Genomic DNA, 19,286 nt, shown 5'->3' with positions numbered 1-19,286 from the left:
TCCTTTCCACTTAGTTACCAGGTGAAGTATACCTCTCTCCGATCAAGGTGGCGCCACCTCTCTAATGAGAAAAATCCTCTCACTAGGAAACGATTCAACATCCCTAAACCATCAATCATAAAACAAACAAAACAATATTCTTTGTACAAAAGAATGCTCCTCAAAAGAGCAGATTAGTACATGTTAGAATCAATATACTTCAAAGAAATCAATAAATAAGATGAAGCTCGAAAGTATATCACCAGTGATCTGGTTATAGAGTGTGGATTTTAATAGAAAAAATTAGATTTTTGTGTGAAATCACAAAAACACATAGTAACTCTTTTCAAAAACTTTCAGCAGTATAACTCTAGGTTTTCAATTCGTAAGTGTGTCGTCTCCTACCCTAATGTGTGAGAATAATACATACATACATACATATATATATATATATATATATATATATATATATATATATATATATATATTGTGCACAAAGGTTTCAAATGTTTTCCCCAATTTTTCTCTCAGTTTGGAAACCATTCAATCAAATTTGAAAACAAAAACTAGCACTGTTAACAATTTAAACATAAACATTAGTTGATTGGACATGATGGGTCCATCACCTGAGCTGTTTTAAAAATAGCACATTTTGAAAGTCAATACTGGATCAGTCGACCGGTCCCGATAAGTCAGTCGCTTGTGAAAAGTAAGGTGTAGTCCCAAGAGGGGGGGGGGTGAATTGGATTTTAAAATTTTCTTTTAATTCCTATGAGAACTTCTTCTTAGTTAATTAATTTTATACTTGTTTTTTTAATTTACCAATCACACAAGAACTTAGTTTCTTTTGTACAATCAACAACACAACTATGTAAACATCCAATCAATTAAGCACAATATTCAAACCAAACAACCAATTAATTTCCCAAGTATAAGTTAACTGCTGCACTATTAGATTAATGTAAGTATGCAAGATTCAACACTCTTTGGAATATAAGCACGTTCAAACTTTAAACCATTCATCCACAATATATCAATATATTAAATTCAACTTTCAGCTTTTGTTGTCAGCCCTGGTTATAAATTTGAATTAAGCCCTGTAGTGAATGATAATTTGTGTTTGCTGATGTGAAGCCTTGTATTAATTGATTTGCTTAATATGATATGTAATATAAAATCCAATGCAATATTCACACTCTTCCCAATATTCAAAATTCAAATAAACTCTCAGTTAATTTATCTTTGGGATGTTTTACCAAGTAGCGTACTCCCGTATGGTTTCCTCAAGATATGGTTTAACTAACGTACTCCCTTTCGATTTTTGCAACCCAAATCAAAATCAGACTTCAAGTTTACTTGATTTCCAAATATGCGTAGTATATATGATTTCCAATTTAAACCATCCACGCAATTTAAATATGTACTGAAAATAAAGAGTAAGGGAAAGAAAGAGTGAGACAAGGATTTTTATGAGGTTTGGTTTATACCCAGCCTACATCCTTACCTTTGGCAAACCATCAAAGTATTTACTAAACCTATTCCTTTAACGGGCGAAACAAACCTTTACAACATTCATTGGTTAAGGCTAGAGCCCACCTTCTCCAAATGATATCCCCTCGTTCGGTCACTCCTTAAGTAGGTTAGAGCCCACCTCTCTAAGAAATATCCCCTTGCTTAGCCAATGATCCAAACAATCTTTGGAATTTTCAATCTATAAGAAATAAATCAAATGGATGCATACAAATAATTTGCTCCTCATATAGCTGATTAGTACAACAATTCCAAACTACATACTTCAAAGTAAATAACAATATAAGTTCAATAAAGTATATCACCGATTAATTCTTTCAATAATTGAAGGATTTAGAATTTGTAGCACAATTTTGGTGGAAGAATATCAGCAAAAACTCAGTTGAATTCGTGCAAGTTGAGAGCAAGAGAGAGCCTTGGGAATTTGAGAGCAATTGAGAGAGATTTTGAATTTTTGCTGAATTGAATTCTTGGTGCATAATTTCAATGATCTTTGAGGCTTATTTATAGAACTAAAAAAGTATGAAACTTGATCCCCAAGTGACTTGGAGTATTCCCCAAGTTTTTACAAATTTTGAGCCAAAAGCAACCTTATTTAAAAATTTGACCGTTATGAAAAAAATTCAAAACAATCGCATGACAGATGACTGTCCATTTTTGGTAGTCGTCTGTCCAGTTAAACCAAAGGGACAGTAATGTGGTAGTCAGCTGCCCAAACACGAACAGATGCCTCAAAGTGCACTAGCAGACGGCTGTCCAGTTCTTGACAGTCGTTTGTCAGGCTATCAACTTTGCGCACCCTTCAATAGTTTGATCATAAATTTTTCTGTGTAACTCCAAATTTGAGTGTCAAATGAAAGCTAAGAAAAAATCCTAAAACTTTTATGTTGAACATATTTTTTTTTAAAAACATTTTTATGAAGAAAAATGTACATCAATGCAGATGTAGAAAAATTGACAGCATTTAAGAAATACTTTTTTTGGTGCTTTGAATTCCAAAAATGATTCTAACCTTTTTGAAACAATTTTTGACCTTCTAAAAATATTTTCCAAGTATTTTAAAAGGTATCTAGGTCTAATAAATTAACCTAAGAGTTTCATGCATTCATATTGAAATTATTTGAAGTACTTACAATTGTCCTAAAGACTCATTTGACTCTTCTTTGCTTTGAGTTCTCTTTATTGCTGAGCTCCAATGATCTTGAATTTGATGTGAGCTTTCAAGATCTATCTCTCTTGATCTTTCAATATTACTTTAGATTTTGAGCTTCATTGATCTTTAAGCTTTCCATTTTGATCACTTGGGCTTTCATTCTTAAAGCTTTTTTTCTTTTATATCAATGCTCTCATGATCTTCAAGTTTTAATCCATGCCTCAAGCTTGATATAATCATCCTTTTTTGAAGTACAAGCTTTCATGAATTCTTTAATCTTGCATTCATCATTGATTCCTGAAAATACATCACTTAAACAAATATGTTAAGTTCTACTTGTTTGTTAGCATCAAAATAAGATGTTAAGCCTTGTAAGGCCAACAACCTGTTCTCGTTCTATTCGTTTAAAAAACAAGGTTAGTAGCATATCAGTCGCCTAATGATAAACCCTCAGTTTCCTGACCACTTGGCCATTTACTATTTTTCAAAGTTTGGTTCCATAACTTAAATGTATAACTTGGAAAACTTATTTAAGACTTTATGAAAATATTTTCCATGTATAAGAATAGGTCTCTAAGTCCATGATATATCCTAAGTGTAGTGACTTGGGGAATTACGGTATTTAAATAATGGAAGAAGGAGAAAAGGAAATTGTATTTAAACAGGGCCTCGTCAACGAACACAGGGAGTTCATCGACGAGTACACATGAGGAGCTCGTTGATGGGGACGTGTCTCGTCGAAGAGAAAATACCGAGAGACTATTTGCCCATCTCTGAATTTCGATAACGAGAAGCAAATGTCCATCGAGGAACATCCTTCTTGACCTCATCGACGAGATGATGTGGCTCATCGACGAAGGCCAGTGTATAAATATCCTAAACTTCATTTTTGGCCGAAAATTCACACGCAGAATTACCTTCTCTCTCCTCTTCAATTCCCTACCATTCTCTCTTAATTTTTGGGTTCATTCTTCGCAAGATCGACGATTCGAAGCCACCACGACACTCCTGGGGAAGTTCTCTTTAAATTTGTTAGAGTGGATCATTGGTGGGGTTAGTTTGAATTCCATCCCAAATTCATGGTAAGAGTTTTTATTCCATATTTGACTTTCCTGCAATTATAGGAATTGTAGTAGTCAAGAAAATACTGAAGTTTTGTTCTGGGGAATATCATTTTCAAGGTGTTGAACAGGAAACCCTGTGGGTGCAGGATTGATTATTTTAGGGATTTTTCAGGAATCGGGTAAGAGGATAAACTAAGCTAGTTGCTTTTATGAAAATATATGTATAATCTTACAGCATTTAATTTAAAGTAAATAAATATATATTGGCATTATGTTTGGGAAAAATACTGCTGCAAATGACGATATGTTTTAAATATATGTAATACCCATTTTGTGTGGCATGAGTATAATTTATTATGAATTACTGTTTTTTGGAAAAATGTTAAATGATACAAAGTTTTTCAAATGATATACCGGCATACGGGCCGAGAGTTTTATATGATATATCGGCGTATGGGCCGAGAGTTTTATATAATATATCGGCATACGGGCCGAGAGTTTTATATGATATACCAGTGTACGGGCTGAGCTTTTTACATGATATGTCGGCGTACAGGCTGAGCCTCTTATTTGATATGTGATACGGCGTACGAGCCGTGATTGATAAAATATGAAATGTCGGTGTAAGGGCTGATGATTTTCACGTTATATATGAAATGTGATATGATGATGTTGAATTGATAATTATTATTATGGAATAGAAATGTATCACAATTTGAAAATATGTTATATGTTATCAGAACCTGATTGGCTTGGTTTAGGCTTGCACGAGCACGGTACCGTAGCTATGTGTTCATGATCATCATGATATTGTGTTATCGTTGTCGTATGGGGCAGCGTGAGGATGGATAGCTAATGTGGTTTATTGAAGTGTTGGTGCCCCTGGTGTACGGACCAAGTCTGGCAGACTCATCGTACTTACAAACATTTACTTTGACTTGGCAGTGGTCAGCCAGCTATTGTCAGGTCCCGCCTTCGGGCCACACAACCCAGTCATGTGGGGGTAATACATGAGACTAGCCAGCTAACCTTCCAAAGTTGTTTTTGTATCATTATTATATGAGATGAAATATGCTTATGGAAATCTAGTATGTTCTGTCATGCTATGATTATACATGTTTTTCCTAGATATGATCTAGACAGTTTCACTAAATATGCTTATGTATGCTTTTATTTATAATACGGAAATACTCATGTTGCCATACACTGGTATTAGTTTATTTCCCTTTACTGAGAGGTGTCACCCCAAATTATATGAACATTTCAGGAGCCTCATATAGGAGAGCGGATAAAGCTCCGCAGCATTAAAGTTTAGTTGTTTTACCCTGTCTGAACGGTAAGTCTTTCGTTAGGGTCAGATGAATTTTTGGGTGACAACCCTAGGGTTGGTTTTGATTATTTTGGGATATATACTATGGATGTAGTAAACTCTGGTATTGTGTTGAATGGTGGTATGATATATATATGATTTTATGTTTCCTGCTGCTTAGGCTTCCATGTTGTATTTCTGATATATCCCTGGTACCCACGGGTTCAGGTTGATTATGATCTGCTAGATTGATTATATCGGGAAAAAAAAGAAAAAAAATGGTAAATAAGCAGGTCGTTACAGTTTTGGTATTTGAGACTAGGTTGTTAGGTTCTGTAAACTTTAGAGTGCAGCGAAAATGATATCAGAGTATAGGAAAATGATTTAAGGTTTTGTTTTATAGTCTAGAGGCATAACTTCCATGGTGGTTTCTGTGTTTTCTAGGATGACAATTTCAGGAAAACCATAGTAAACTATTGTCAGGTTGTGTTCCTAGAATGTAAGACTGGAGTTAGGAATGAGTTAAGGAAGTTAAGATAAAGAACTATGTTAGGTGTGTAAGCTATAAGTATAGGGTTTGTAAGTTACTTTTATTGTTTTTCAATATGGATCCAGGAGGAGGTAGTGCCCATGCAAGTGGCAGTGATGGAGCAGGGCCCTCAAGTGCAGGCATGACTGATTATGATGCAGTAGTACGCAACGTGGCTCAGCAGGTTATGGATAAGATTGCGAGGAGCTTTTAAGTGTAAGAACCCGAACTGTTATATGTGGAGTTGATTTTGTAAAAGAGGGGTAAAATGGAAATTCTGCAGGCTTCGTCGACGAAGCCTGAATTCGTCGACGAAGGTAGTAGGATTTTCGTCGATGAAATTCAGAGGTTCATCGACGAAGGAAAGCCAAGAGGCGAAAAATTGAAAATATCAGACTTCGTTGACGACGTCGCCGATTGCTTGAAAAAATGCTAGATTTTTCATCGACGAAGACCCCTTTTCGTCAATGAAATCCCTCGGGTCAAAGGTCTATAAAAAGATATTTTGGGGTTGCTTAGCTCCTAAGTTTTGGGTTTCTCTCTCTCTCTCTCTCTCTCTCTCTCTCTCTCTCTCTCTTTCTCTCTCTCTCTCTCTCTCTCTCTCTCTCTCTCTCTCACAGTTTCGAAGCGTTCTCTCTCTCTCTCTCTTCGATTCCTTCGCCATTTGTCACCGGATTCACAAATCCACAGTTATAGCGAGGATCAGTGAAGGATTCTCTATGTTTCTGCTAGATCGGAATCTCGTTTTGGAGGATTTCGAGTTTCGGGCCAAAATTGAGGTAAGGCTCGGTTTTCATTTCTGATTCGGTATATGTGTAGTAGTACGGATTATAAGCATGTTTAGTATTGTGGTTTGTAGATTTCAGAGTCCCAGTTCGTAGTTTTGAGGACCGTAGAGTTCGTAGTTGGAATTCGGGTTAAGGTAAGGGGATTCTGTTTATATCAGTTCATTTTCAAAATCGAAATCGGTAAGCCTGTAGGCTATGATCGTATGTACGTTTTGGCTACTTATTTGGGGAAATCTATCAGGTAAAAACACGGGATTTTCGGGTTACAGTTTTTGGGAAAATTGGGGATTTCGGGTATCATCTCTTATTTGATTAGAAAATCATTTATGTTGTTTAAACTGTATTATTGAGGTGACCGTAATCCATATTTGCATAAACTGTATACTTGAAATTGTAAATGATATGATTTGCTGTAAACCAAATAAGTGTGGTATGTGTGTATGTATGTATGTTGTTCTAGATATTTGTGTGGCGGCTTATTACCATATGCTGAAATGTATAGGGACGTGAGTTCCAAAGTGATTCCAGATTTTGTGAAAATCGGCTAGGGGCGGCTAACTACCGTACGCTGAAATGGCTAGGGGCAGCTAACTACCGTACGTTGTAACAGCTAGGGGCGGCTAACTACCGTACGCTGTGCCATGTATCGGCTAACTATCGTACGCTGTGCCATGTATCAGTTAACTACCGTGGGCAAGATTGGCCAGCTCTATATCCGAGGTGTGAAATATCACCAGTATGATTCAGCTGGTCACCGAATGTAGCAACAGACCACAGTGGGCCTAGGTTGACGCAGCGTAGTTTGCACGTGGTAACGTAATCGGGGTTAGACCAGGTGACCTTGTGTAGTTGCGTATGTAGCAATGGATTCACTATTAGGCCTGAGTTGGAAACCTTCGTAGTTTCATGTATTGGAACGTAACCGCTGTGAGATGGGGTGACCTTGTGTAGTTGCGAATAGTGTGACGACACTGACCGTATGTATGTATGTATTTAAGTATCGTATGAACTAGAATTGTTTTTGTGAAAATACTGGAATTGTATTGAACAGTATAGAATATTGGAACTGTATGGAAATGTATGGAATACTAGAACTATATGGAACTGTATGGAACCTATTTTGAAATTGTATATATTGTTTCAAACTGTATCGTAAGTATGTGTTATGAAGTATGAAAATGACATTGGTATGCCACACACTGATATAACATGTTTTCTTCCTTACTGAGAGGTGTCTCACCCTGAATATATACAAATGTTTTTTTCAGGTCCTTCGGGTAGCCGAAACTAGCATCGTAGCATCTAGAAGTGGGGGTGTGGTTTAGCTACTACTAGTGCCTGATAGGTATGAGTTTTGTAACCGAGTTGTCGTGATGGATTTTGTAGACGCCCGTAGTATGTATGGTATTTGTAGGGATGTATAATCTTGTATGGTATAGACTCTGGTATGGTACAGTGTTATGTATAGAAAGAAAGTATTCCGGTGCATATTTTGATGAGTATGGAAGATTGTATGTATGTATGTAGGGCTTCCGTTCACCCCAAGGGGTTGGACCCTCTTTGTATGAGGTATCATGTATGTTTTAATTGAAACAGAGACAAGTTAGGTTACTTAAATTCACCCCTAGGTCCCATTTCCGGGTTCGGGGCGTGACACAGAGAGTAGGGAGGTCCGTCTGCGAGCCATGAGTGCACTATAAAGAAGTTTACTAAGATGAATCCTCTGACGTTTTTAGGAGGGGTTGATCTTGCAGCTATCAAAAATTAGATGTAGGAGATTGAGAAAGTCTTGGCGGTGCTATAGTGTACGGAGGAACAGAGGGTCCTCTTCGCCACCTATAAACTGACAGAAGAGACCGGGAAGTGGTGGACTACTGTGAGACTTCTAGAGCAGAAGAGGATGACGCCGATAGCGATGACATGGGACCGGTTTAAAGAATTATTTTTTGACAGATATTTTCCAGCTACTGTCAGGGAGGCTAAAGTGGAGGAGTTCCTGAGTTTGAAGTAGGGATAGTTGTCGGTCCAGCAGTATGCGGTGCGGTTTATAGAGCTCTCTCTCTCTTTGCTCCATATATTGTTCCTGATAAGATAAAGAAGACTTGACATTTTGAAAGAGGATTAAGGAGAGGCATATTCAAGTAGGAGGTAGTACTAAAGATTCAGGATTTTGCTGAGTTAGTTGACAGAGCAGCCTTGGCAGAGGTTGGCGAGCGTATGGATGCAGAGGAGCAGGGACAGAAGAAGAGATATGCAATTTAAGGCTACCATTAGGTTCATAGGTAGGGTCAATGGAGGAGAGGAAACTATGGCAGAGGGCGGAGATAAGAAACTGGGGATCGTGAGGTTCAGACAGTGCAGAATCCTCCTGTCTGTTAGATTTATGGGAAGAGGCACTAGAGAGAGTGTCGACTGGGACGAGCTGTCTGCTACTGCTGCGGTAAACAGGGACATCTAGTGTGAGACTGCTCTTTACCACCAGATATTGCTCCTGCTCCTAGATTGTACCGAGGAGGTTAGGGTTGAGCAAACGGCCAGTTTGGTGATATTCGGTTAATTAACCAAATTAACTGAAAATTTTGGTTAATCATTTCCATTAACCAAACCGACCGAATAAGGGGTATTAACCGAACCTCACTCGACCGAATTACCTATTCGGGTAATTCGGTTAACCAAATTTAACCGAAATTATTTAAAACTAATTATTAAAAATATAATTTTGGTGAAGCTTAATTATTTAACATATATTAATTTATATTTAAATTTTAATTAATTATTATATCGGTTAATTGGTTAACCGAATTTATATTTCATATTCACCAAACCGAAAATCGATTCACCAAATTTTGGTGAAGCTTAACCGAACCAACCGAATCAATTTTTTTACCCGAATCGAACCAACCGATTTCGGTTGGTTAAATTGGTTAATTCAGATTTTCCCGAATTATGCTCACCCCTAAAGGAGGCTATCAAGTGCCACGTGGAGCCCAGCAGAGGAATATGGCTCTAGCAAAAGTTTTTGCTTTGACGCCGAGTGATGTTGAGATAGCCGACGACGTGGTGACAGGTATGGTTAGCATGCTTTCCTTTAAAGTTATTGTACTATTTGATTTAGGAGCCACACACTCGTTTGTGTCTTTGGAGTGCACTAGACTATGTGGGGTAGAAACACAACTGTTAGATACTGAATTATTAGTGACTACTCCAACTAGGTCAGCAGTGAGGTGTAGTTGGGTGCTCTAGGGTTGTTCAGTTGATATTCAGGGGAAAAACTTGTCTGTTGATTTCCTAGTGCTAAATATGCATGGGTTCGATATAATATTTGGTATGGACTAGATGGCAGCCAATTACGCCAGCATAGATTGTCATTTAAAGGAAGTGATATTCAAACCTCCAGGAAAAGCGGAATTTAGGTTTGTAGGGTCGCAAGTGCAATCCCCGCCTCAGTTTGTTTCAGCTATTTAGGTGAGGAGACTACTACTGAGTGTTTGTCAGGGATTCATGGCCTTTGTGAAGGAAATGTCAGGGAATAAATTGAAACTTGCTAGTACATCGGTAGTAAAGGAGTTTACAGATGTTTTTTCAGATGAGTTACCAGGCTTGCCACCTGATCGTAAGGTAGATTTTTCTATTGATCTGATTCTAGGTACAATGTCGATTTCTAAAGTACCTTACCGAATGGTGCCAGCATATTTGGTAGAATTGAAGAATCAGTTGAAAGATTTGCTTGATCAGGGCTTCATACGACCTAGTGTATCTTTGTAGGGAGCTCTAGTTTTGTTTGTAAAGAAGAAAGACAGGTCTATGAGGATGTGTATAGATTATAGGGAGATTAATAAAGTGACAGTCAAGAACAAGTATCCTCTACCCCACATAGATGATTTGTTTGACCAACTCTAGGGTACACTGGTGTATTCTAAGATTAACCTCAGATCAAGCTATCATTAGGTGAAAGTGAAAGCAGAGGATGTATCGAAGACAACCTTCAAGACCAGATACGGGCATTATGAATTCCTCGTTATGCCGTTTGGTTTGACGAATGCTCCTGCGGTATTTATGGATTTGATGAATAGAGTTTTTTACCAATATATGGATCAATTTGTTATTGTTTTTACTGATGATGTGCTGGTCTATTCGAGGAGCTATGAGGAGTATAAGAAGCATTTGAGGCAGGTTCTACAGAAACTTAGGGAAAAGAAGTTGTATGCTAAGTTTAGTAAATGTGAATTTTGGCTTGAGAAGGTTGTGTTTTTGGGGCATGTCATTTCAGGAGATAGTATATCTGTGGAACCTAGTAAGATTGATGCAGTAGTGAATTAGGCTAGATCGAGGAATGTTTAAGAGATTATGAGTTTCTTGGGGCTAGCTGGGTACTACCATTGTTTCGTTGAGGGATTCTCAACATTATCAGGGCTTCTGACACGGTTGACTAGGAAGAATTTCAGGTTTGAGTGGGATGATAGCTGTGAGTAGAGTTTTCTGGAATTGAAGCAAAGACTTGTCACAACACTAGTGTTAATCATTCCGTCAAGGGGTGAGGGTTATTTTATCTACAGTGATGCATCCTTGAAGGGACTTAGTTGTGTACTGATGCAACATGGTAGAGTAGTAGCGTATGCTTCCAGGCAATTGAAAGAGTATGAAAAGAATTACCTTACTCATGATCTTGAATTGGCTGCAGTAGTACATGCATTGAAAATTTGGAGGCATTACCTGTATGGTGAACGGTGCAAAATCTTCTCCGACCACAAGAATTTAAAGTATTTTTTCACCCAAAAGAAACTGAACTTGAGGCAGAGAAGGTGGTTAGAACTCATTTAAGATTTTGATTACATTATCAGTTACCACCCAAGGAAAGTGAACGTGGTAGCTGATGCTTTAAGTAGGAAGTCGGTGGGACCAACATTGACAGCTATGGAGATCCAGTATCCGATCATGATGGATCTAGAAAGATACGGTATAGAGTTGGTTAAGAGTGGTTCTCAGGCTCGTATTGCTAGTATAGTGGTGCAGCCTACTCTGCAAGAAAAGATTAAAGCTGCTCAGAAGGATAATCCAGAGTTAGTAGAGGTATTAGTTAGAGTGCAGAATGGTTAGGGGGAGGAATACAGAGCTTTACGGTTCCGTTCAAGATTATGTGTTCCTACCGATGCTGACATCAGGAAAACCATTTTAGGGAAGGCTCACAGATCTTTATACATAGTTCATCCCAATAGTACAAAAATGTATAGGGATCTGCGAGAGTCTTATTGGTGGAGTGGAATGAAGAAAGAAATTACTGAGTATATAGCCCAGTTTTTGACGTGTTAGTAGACAAAAATTGAGCACCAGAGACCGGCAGGCCAGTTGCAACCACTTTTTATCCTATAGTGGAAATGGGATCTTATATCTATGGATTTTATTTTAGGGTTATCATCGACATTGCATGGCTAGAATGCAATTTGGATGATTGTGGATCATTTGACCAAAATCGCTCATTTTCTTCCCATCAAGATCAGCTACTCTATGAACTGACTAGGAGAGATATATATTCTAAATATAGTCTATTCTCATGATATACCAGTGTCTATAGTGTCAGACAGAGACCCACGTTTCACGTCATGATTTTGGAGGAGCTTGTAGGAGGCTTTAGGGTTTCAGTTATCTTTTAGCACGGCGTTCCATCCTTAGTCAGACAGGAAGACTGAGAGGACGATTCAAATATTAGAAGATATGCTTCGAGCATGCGTGTTAGATTTTGGGGGTAGTTGGACTTAGTTTATGCCACTGGTGGAATTTGTGTACAATAACAGTTATCAGGCTAGCATTGGCATGGCACCATTTGAGGCACTTTACGGTAGGAGATGTCGTTCTCCTTTATTTTGGGATGAAGTGGGTGAGCGGTGAGTTATGAGACTAGAGCTTGTTCAACAAGCATATGATAAAGTTCGACTTATCAGAGATAGAATCAGTGTAGCTCAAAGCCGACAGAAGAGTTATATTGATACCCACCGCAAGAAATTGGAGTTTGATGTTGGTAATCATGTATTTTTGAAAATAACTCCGTTAAAAGGGGTTATGCGATTTAGGAAGAAAGATAAACTTAGCCCTAGGTTTATTGGCCCCTTCGAGATTCTAAACAGAGTGGGGCCGGATGCCTACAGGCTAGCTTTGCCACCTGTGTTGTCTAGAATCCACGATATATTCCACATTTCCATGTTGAGGAAATACATCTCAGACCCTTCTCACCTAATCAATTATGGTGAATTAGAACTCAGTGATACACTTGTTTATGAGGAGGTGCCAGTACAAATTCTAGATAGGAAAGAACAAGAATTACGTAATAAGAAAATTCCTTTGGTGAAGGTCTTGTGGAAAAATCATGCAATAGAAGAAGCTTCTTGGGAGCTCGAGGAATAGATAAGGCAGAAATATCCACAATTATTTAGGAAAATGTAAGTAGTAGGTAATGTTTCTTTTACAGGTACATGTAGTGGTTTAATTAGTGAGTAGTATTTTAGTTTTGGGAGAATTTTATTTTGTATTTGTAATCTCCCAGGACTTAGAATGTAACCATGGTATTACTTCGCCATAAGTGAGGGTAAGTAATAAAATAAGTAAACCGTCTTACCTATAAGGGATGATGAATTATATAAATAAAAAATTTCGAGGATGAAATTTTTATAAGGAGGGGAGAATGTAGTGACCTGAGGAATTATGGTATTTAAATAATGGAAAAGGAGAAAAGGAAATTGTATTTAAACAGGGCATCATCGATGAACATAAGGAGTTCGTTGACGAGTACACTTGAGGGGCTCGTCAACGGGGACATGTCTCGTCGATGAGAAAATACCTTAAGACTATTTGCCTATCTCTAAATTTCATTAACGAGAAGCAAATGTCCATTGACGAACGTCCTTCTTGACCTCGTCGATGAGGTGATGTGGCTCATCGACTAAGGCCAGTGTATAAATATGCCTAAACTTGATTTTTGGCCGAAAATTCATGCGCAGACTTTCCTTTCTCTCTCCTCTTCGATTCCCTACCCTTCTCTTTTAATTTCTGGGTTCATTCTTCGTCGGATCGACGATCCGAAGCCACCACGACACTCTTGGGGAAGTTCTCTTCAAATCTTCTAAAGCGGATCATTAGTGGGGCTAGTTTGAATTCCATCCTAAATTCAGGGTAAGGGTTTTTATTTAGTATTTGACTTTCCTGCAGTTATAGGAATTGTAGTAGTCAAGAAAGTACTGAAGTTTTGTTATGGGGGGTATCATTTTCAAGGTGTTAGACGGGGAACCCTGTGGGTGCAGGACTGATTATTTTAGGGGCTTTTCAGGAATCAGGTAAGGGGATAAACTAAACTAGTTGTTTTTATGAAAATATATGTATAATCTTACAACATTTAATTTCAGGTATATAAATATATATTAGCATTATGTTTGGGGAAATTACTGGTGTAAATGATGATATGTTTTAAATATGTGTAATACTCATTTTGTATGGCATGAGTAGAATTTATTATGAATTACTATTTTTTGGGAAAATGTTAAATGATACAAAGTTTTTCAAATGACATACCGGCGTACGGGCCGAGAGTTTTAATAATACCATGAAAATAGAATGGATTTTCATTCCTTGAATTCTGAATTATGTACATCCTAATCTTACAATATATAATACAATCAAATATTCTAAACAAGAAAACAATCTCCTACATAATCTTTTACATTTACCCACTTTCCTAATTTACACCATATTCCCACGGTACTTGGGATTTCAACAAAAAGTCAAACATATGACATAAAACTACTAGAGTATATTAATTTAACAAATACTATTTCTCCTTAAGGTGCATATTTTAGCAATATAAGTTCCCATCGAATTCTAGAACAAGGAAACAATTAGTGCATCTTCTTGCATCCATCCTTCCCTTTTTCTTATTATCACGAGGATTTGATTGAAGAAAGTGTTTGTACTTAAGCCAATCAAATATATCTTGACTAGCTTAGACCACTGTAAGTTGTTACCATTTATCTTTTCAATATAATTTGTATTAAGAAAAGACTTTTTGGATTCATTGATTCCATCATGGAGACTTAGTGCACAACAACACTAGTGCTTTATCCTACCATTAATCATATACAGCTAAAAAAGATCACACTAGTAGAGACAACTAGCTTATGCCAGTACATAGCATCACAAAACCCCATTATAACAAGCATAAACATTCACGATTCAAACTCCACATAAAAAATAGGGTTACCCACATGCTAGTTGATGTGAAAAATATTCTTTATAAGCCTGGAAAAGTGGAATGAAGCAAGCTAAATTGAAAAACATGGCCAAAAAAGGCCTTACATGTTGTCCTGTGGCATGAGGGTTTTGGAAGATGATTGACATGCATGTTGCTAGCTAAGGATGAAATTTTAGGCTTACTTGATTGGCACCCTCTGAGTACGTCAGTTTATCCTGGTTTGTTGAGAGAGGCCTAGAGCTATCATCATTAGGAAAGGCAGTAATGAGTTTGTGTTTACAACAATGATTCAAATGATGGCTATGCTAACCTAAGGGTCATGATAAAGAATCATGGTCAAGATGATGATGATGGTGATTTTAGGGTGAAAGATTGTTGCTCTCACACCATGGTTGGGAAAGAAAAGATAATGGGAAAAATTAGTTGTAACAAGAGAACCAAAACAATGACCTCCCTATTTAAAATAAATTTCCTACAAACCATAACAATCATCATACCTTTTACCAACATAGCTTGCCTATGATAGTTATATAAGGTACCATCAACAATTTTGAACTCTCTAAGAAGTGCTTATTAATTAACATTGGGTATCCTTACATAATCCCGGGCGAAACCATTATTATATTTTGAGAAAATATGATGAAAACAATATATTCATTTCAAAATCCTCGTGTAACACACATGGGACTTCAAAATCCTTGTGCTACTTTATGTGTGGAAGAAACTCTTTTTATTATATATATATATATATATTTCAAAATGTAAAGATGTTGAACCATAAGTACATCATGAAATAAACCTGCACAACATCTCGTACAATAATTGTTAAACAACACTCCCATGTCATATATATATATTAATGGGAAACATGTTTATTGGAAGTGACAAAATATACATAAATATATAAATGAAAGAAGAATTACACATTTATAATTACAACTTAAAATGTCAACTCATTACTATCAAGGAAGAACATGTACCATAAGTCTCCATGCATCATAATTTAAAATTTGAGGCTATCTAGTGAGAGCTCCTTTTCTGAGAGAAGCTTCAATTTCTGCATCATTCAGCAAAATCAGGAGTAATTGTGAGAGAGAGAGAGAGAGAGAGTAGGTAAATTGTTGCTTAATCATTATTCGAAGAGTGTATCTTTATCACAATTATGCATCGTACAACACTGAATTACCATAGTCAAAAGATTTGTTCAATCACAAGTATACATTTTGCAACACTAAATTACCATAGTCAGAAGGTTTGTTTAATAACAAAATTTGGGCTAATCGACCCTCACTCATGCTCAAAATTATAGAATTTACATTTGGTCTGTGCCATAGTTGTCGAATCAAATCTGAATTATGAATTAATCTTAAGTTTGTGTATCAAGAATTGAGAATTAAATTTTCTAGAGATTTGTTATATGATGAATGTACATATATCTAAAGCAAACAAAACACCTTAAAAATAAAATGTATTGATGAAAATTGAATGATCATGTGCCCTAATATATATATGTTAGTATGTGAAAAGTGTACTATCTATTAAAGTTGATGAGGTAAAAGTAGCTTACCGTTTAAAATATTAAAAATTAAATTTTTTTTTTTACAAGGAAAATCAAACAGAGGTTATGGGATTGTCAAATTCTTCATCAAAAGTATAGATAACCAAAATTTTGAAAACAATTCAAAAATAGAAAGAGTTTTTTTTATTCTAAAATATTTTCAAAAAGATTTGACGGTTTTTTTGCGCAGGGGGGGGGGATTAATAGCAGTATTTTTTTTCTAGATTTTTAAATAGTTGGGTTCGTTTAGGGTCTAGGTTCCATGTGCTTGCTGAATTGCAAATTGTAAGATTCAGATTGAGAATTGTCAGATTTATAATCAACTCTTACTTATTTGGATTCACCTACTACATTTGAATCAATGGATTCCTGAATCAAGATGATTCGAATCATACAATTTGATCGTGAACATATGATTTTGACAACTATGGTGCATGCCACTTAATTTCAAGGTTACTAGTGATTTTCAGTCAAATTTTGGGAAAGCAAGCTCTAAAAAGTGTTTCGTCCAGACAACCTCTGACTAACTGACATAATTAAAATTAACAAGCTTATTCTGAACTACTCTGGAAAAGAATACATACAAACCAATGCCAAAAGCTTATTTATTCCAGGGAAAAGACATTCTAGAAGCCACAAACAGTTTCAGTACATAGATTACGTTAGTCTCTTTAAGTAGAAAAAAAATCTCAAATAAAAGCACTCAAGACCTGAGAAATCTTTTAACTTTTGCATGTGTGTGTTGCAAATTTAGCATTCAGCATAAAATGAAATGGTACCTTATGTACATGTACTGTAAAATCCTGGGAGGATTATATGAACATGGATCATCTGATTCTCTTCCTTGGTGTTTAACTATTGGGATCAAATTTCTTAATGAAGTTTCCAAATCCAAGGATTAAAAATTACTAAGCATGGCCATTCTTGCACTAGATTTTGTCCAATTAAGGTGCTCACAAGACAAAATTTTAGTTGCAGGGCCAAGTACGCTTCACAATGGAAAGAGAGGACAAGTCTAGCCTGAACTGCCAAAGAAGTGATAATTTAAGGTGGGGGAAAATAAAAGAACATTCAAGAGTTTATTACCGTGACATATTGTGGAGGGTCATCAAAACTAGATGAGCCTAGCACAATTTCCCTTCTGAGTTTTGTTGTGAGCTTGTGACAAACCCGTAGCTGACAACAAGAAAAGACCATCAGATCAAAGGTTGAATACAGCTAAACTGAAGAACTTGTACAAGGGAGGAAAAGTTCTTCAGACTATTACCTCAGAACGAGTTGCCCCACCAATGATAAATACAAATATACGTTGCCCCATTTTCTTGTAATCATTAGCTGCAGTCTTCAAGATTGAATCGCTGCAAAAGACAGCAGGAGAGAATTTAGAACTCCTAACTACTGCAAATGTGGAGTGTCAGAGAATCTCTTCAACAAGTGATCAGATTGTTTGTAACATGTGACAATTCAATAGAATGTAGAAGAAAAGATAAGGGGTCAAAAAATCATATAGGAAGATCAAATCTGACAGCTGCTCTAATCCATGCAGAGAAAATTATTCCCGCAAATGAGCGGAAGGAGCTGAGATTACCTTGAACATCCATCGTCAGAATTACCATGTCGTGCCCAAGTCGCTGTCCTTCTAGATCTCATTGAATGTGGAGCAGAACCTTGACTAGAACGTGATGACGAACTCTGGGGTGCCACATGTGGAGTTGGAGTTGGTTCATTCATACACAAATACTCATTTTTTGGCAACTCACCTTTGTTGAGTTTTTCAATCAACTCCTGTTGAAGAAATAAACACAAAGTGAAATTGTTCAGGCGTTCACTTAGTTTAAGAGCACAGAAGCGTATTTTGGACTGGTATATGTTGAAAGATGATTCAGAGATGAACTATACTCCATTATTCAAAATATACATAGCGTGAAAATCAAATTCAGAAATATACCAACAACAAACAAAAAGATACCAGATAATAAACAGGGAAAAAAATTATTGCATCACCTGGCAATTTTAGTGAAGATGACAAGTAAAAAGTTAAAACCATTCAAGCTACAGTTTTCTTGTAACATGGTTAAAACAATGATCAGATGGCAAACAAGGCATTTCCACAGCTTACTGAACTACTGCTAGCCAGTTCAGAGTCCACAGAACAATTACACCCAGGGATTCTATGGAAACAGGTTCCAATATTTTCTGTAATGACAGCTCGACAATTTTTTATGCATGCACAATGTCACATATAACATGGAATGTTTTAATTTGTGGAATAGGAATAGGATCACGGTAGCACATGTTCTAAAATGTGGAACATTAGGTTTATATTTAGATATATTAATGAAAAAAGTGTAATGCAACATGCATATTTTGGACAGGATATTAAGTTGTTTCTAAATCTAGAAGAGATTATTGTGAAGTATAGATTAATAATGACAAAAATAGAATTAAAATTTGATGATTCCCCACTTCCAACTAATAAAATGTTAAGTGAAAAATACTGAATTGAAATTTTGGGTTGTTAGATTTAGCATCCCAGAGCGAAAATGTACCGTGTTTTGGAATGTTCATACTAATAAGTGGATCGCTATGTTGTTAATGTTTTCTGGTAACAACCGTATGCACAATATTCTAAGCAGTTACTAAAGAGAGAAACTTTATAGATATATAATACTTCAAGAGAATATGTCATGTATATCCAGGAATTCCAGGACAAGTTGACAGATAACATCCAGTGACTGGAACTTCACAAACTACTGGCCCATGAAAAGAGAACCATTAACCATAATAAGCTAACAGTCAAAAGTGATTGAATTTTGAGCTTACATCCTGTTGATCCTTGCCACACAAAGTCAAAATGGGAACTGCTTTAAGGCAGTAAGGAAAGGTTTTCCATTAACTCAGTTACGATGATTGCCTTAAAAATACTACATAACACCCCTTAGCATCTAAAAAAATTCCAACTTAAAATAAAGAAAAAAAGAAATGTAAATAGTTCATTTCCGCAGTCATATATTTGGAAGTCAAAATGGAATTAAAAACATGAAAAAAAAAAAAAAAAAAAAAAAACCTGATACTAACAACACTACTTTTATAGTTTTTTACCCTGATCAGTAAAAGAAGTGGACCCAATAAAATGGAAT

The 19,286-nt window shown here is 36.4% G+C and overlaps 1 protein-coding gene across 3 annotated transcripts in view; it reads right to left on the bottom strand.

The window, feature by feature from the left end:
* Positions 1–15,402: 15,402 nt before the first annotated feature.
* LOC131166002 (SNARE-interacting protein KEULE-like) overlaps positions 15,403–19,286 on the bottom strand; it is a 73,034-nt gene continuing 69,150 nt past the window's right edge. For all 3 annotated transcript variants that reach the window (XM_058124209.1, XM_058124212.1, XM_058124210.1), the window contains 4 exons: positions 17,735–17,931; positions 17,414–17,504; positions 17,233–17,322; positions 15,403–15,645 (listed from right to left, as the gene is read on the bottom strand). In XM_058124209.1, coding sequence (XP_057980192.1) covers positions 15,592–15,645; positions 17,233–17,322; positions 17,414–17,504; positions 17,735–17,931 — 432 coding nt within the window. In that variant the 3' untranslated portion in view covers positions 15,403–15,591. The remainder of the gene's footprint in view (positions 15,646–17,232; positions 17,323–17,413; positions 17,505–17,734; positions 17,932–19,286) is intronic.

Source organism: Malania oleifera, chromosome 10 (assembly GCF_029873635.1).
Source record: "Malania oleifera isolate guangnan ecotype guangnan chromosome 10, ASM2987363v1, whole genome shotgun sequence".
Taxonomy (NCBI): Eukaryota; Viridiplantae; Streptophyta; class Magnoliopsida; order Santalales; family Ximeniaceae; genus Malania; species Malania oleifera.
The sequence above is the reverse complement of the archived record's forward strand: the minus strand, read 5'-3'. Positions and strand labels throughout refer to the sequence as shown.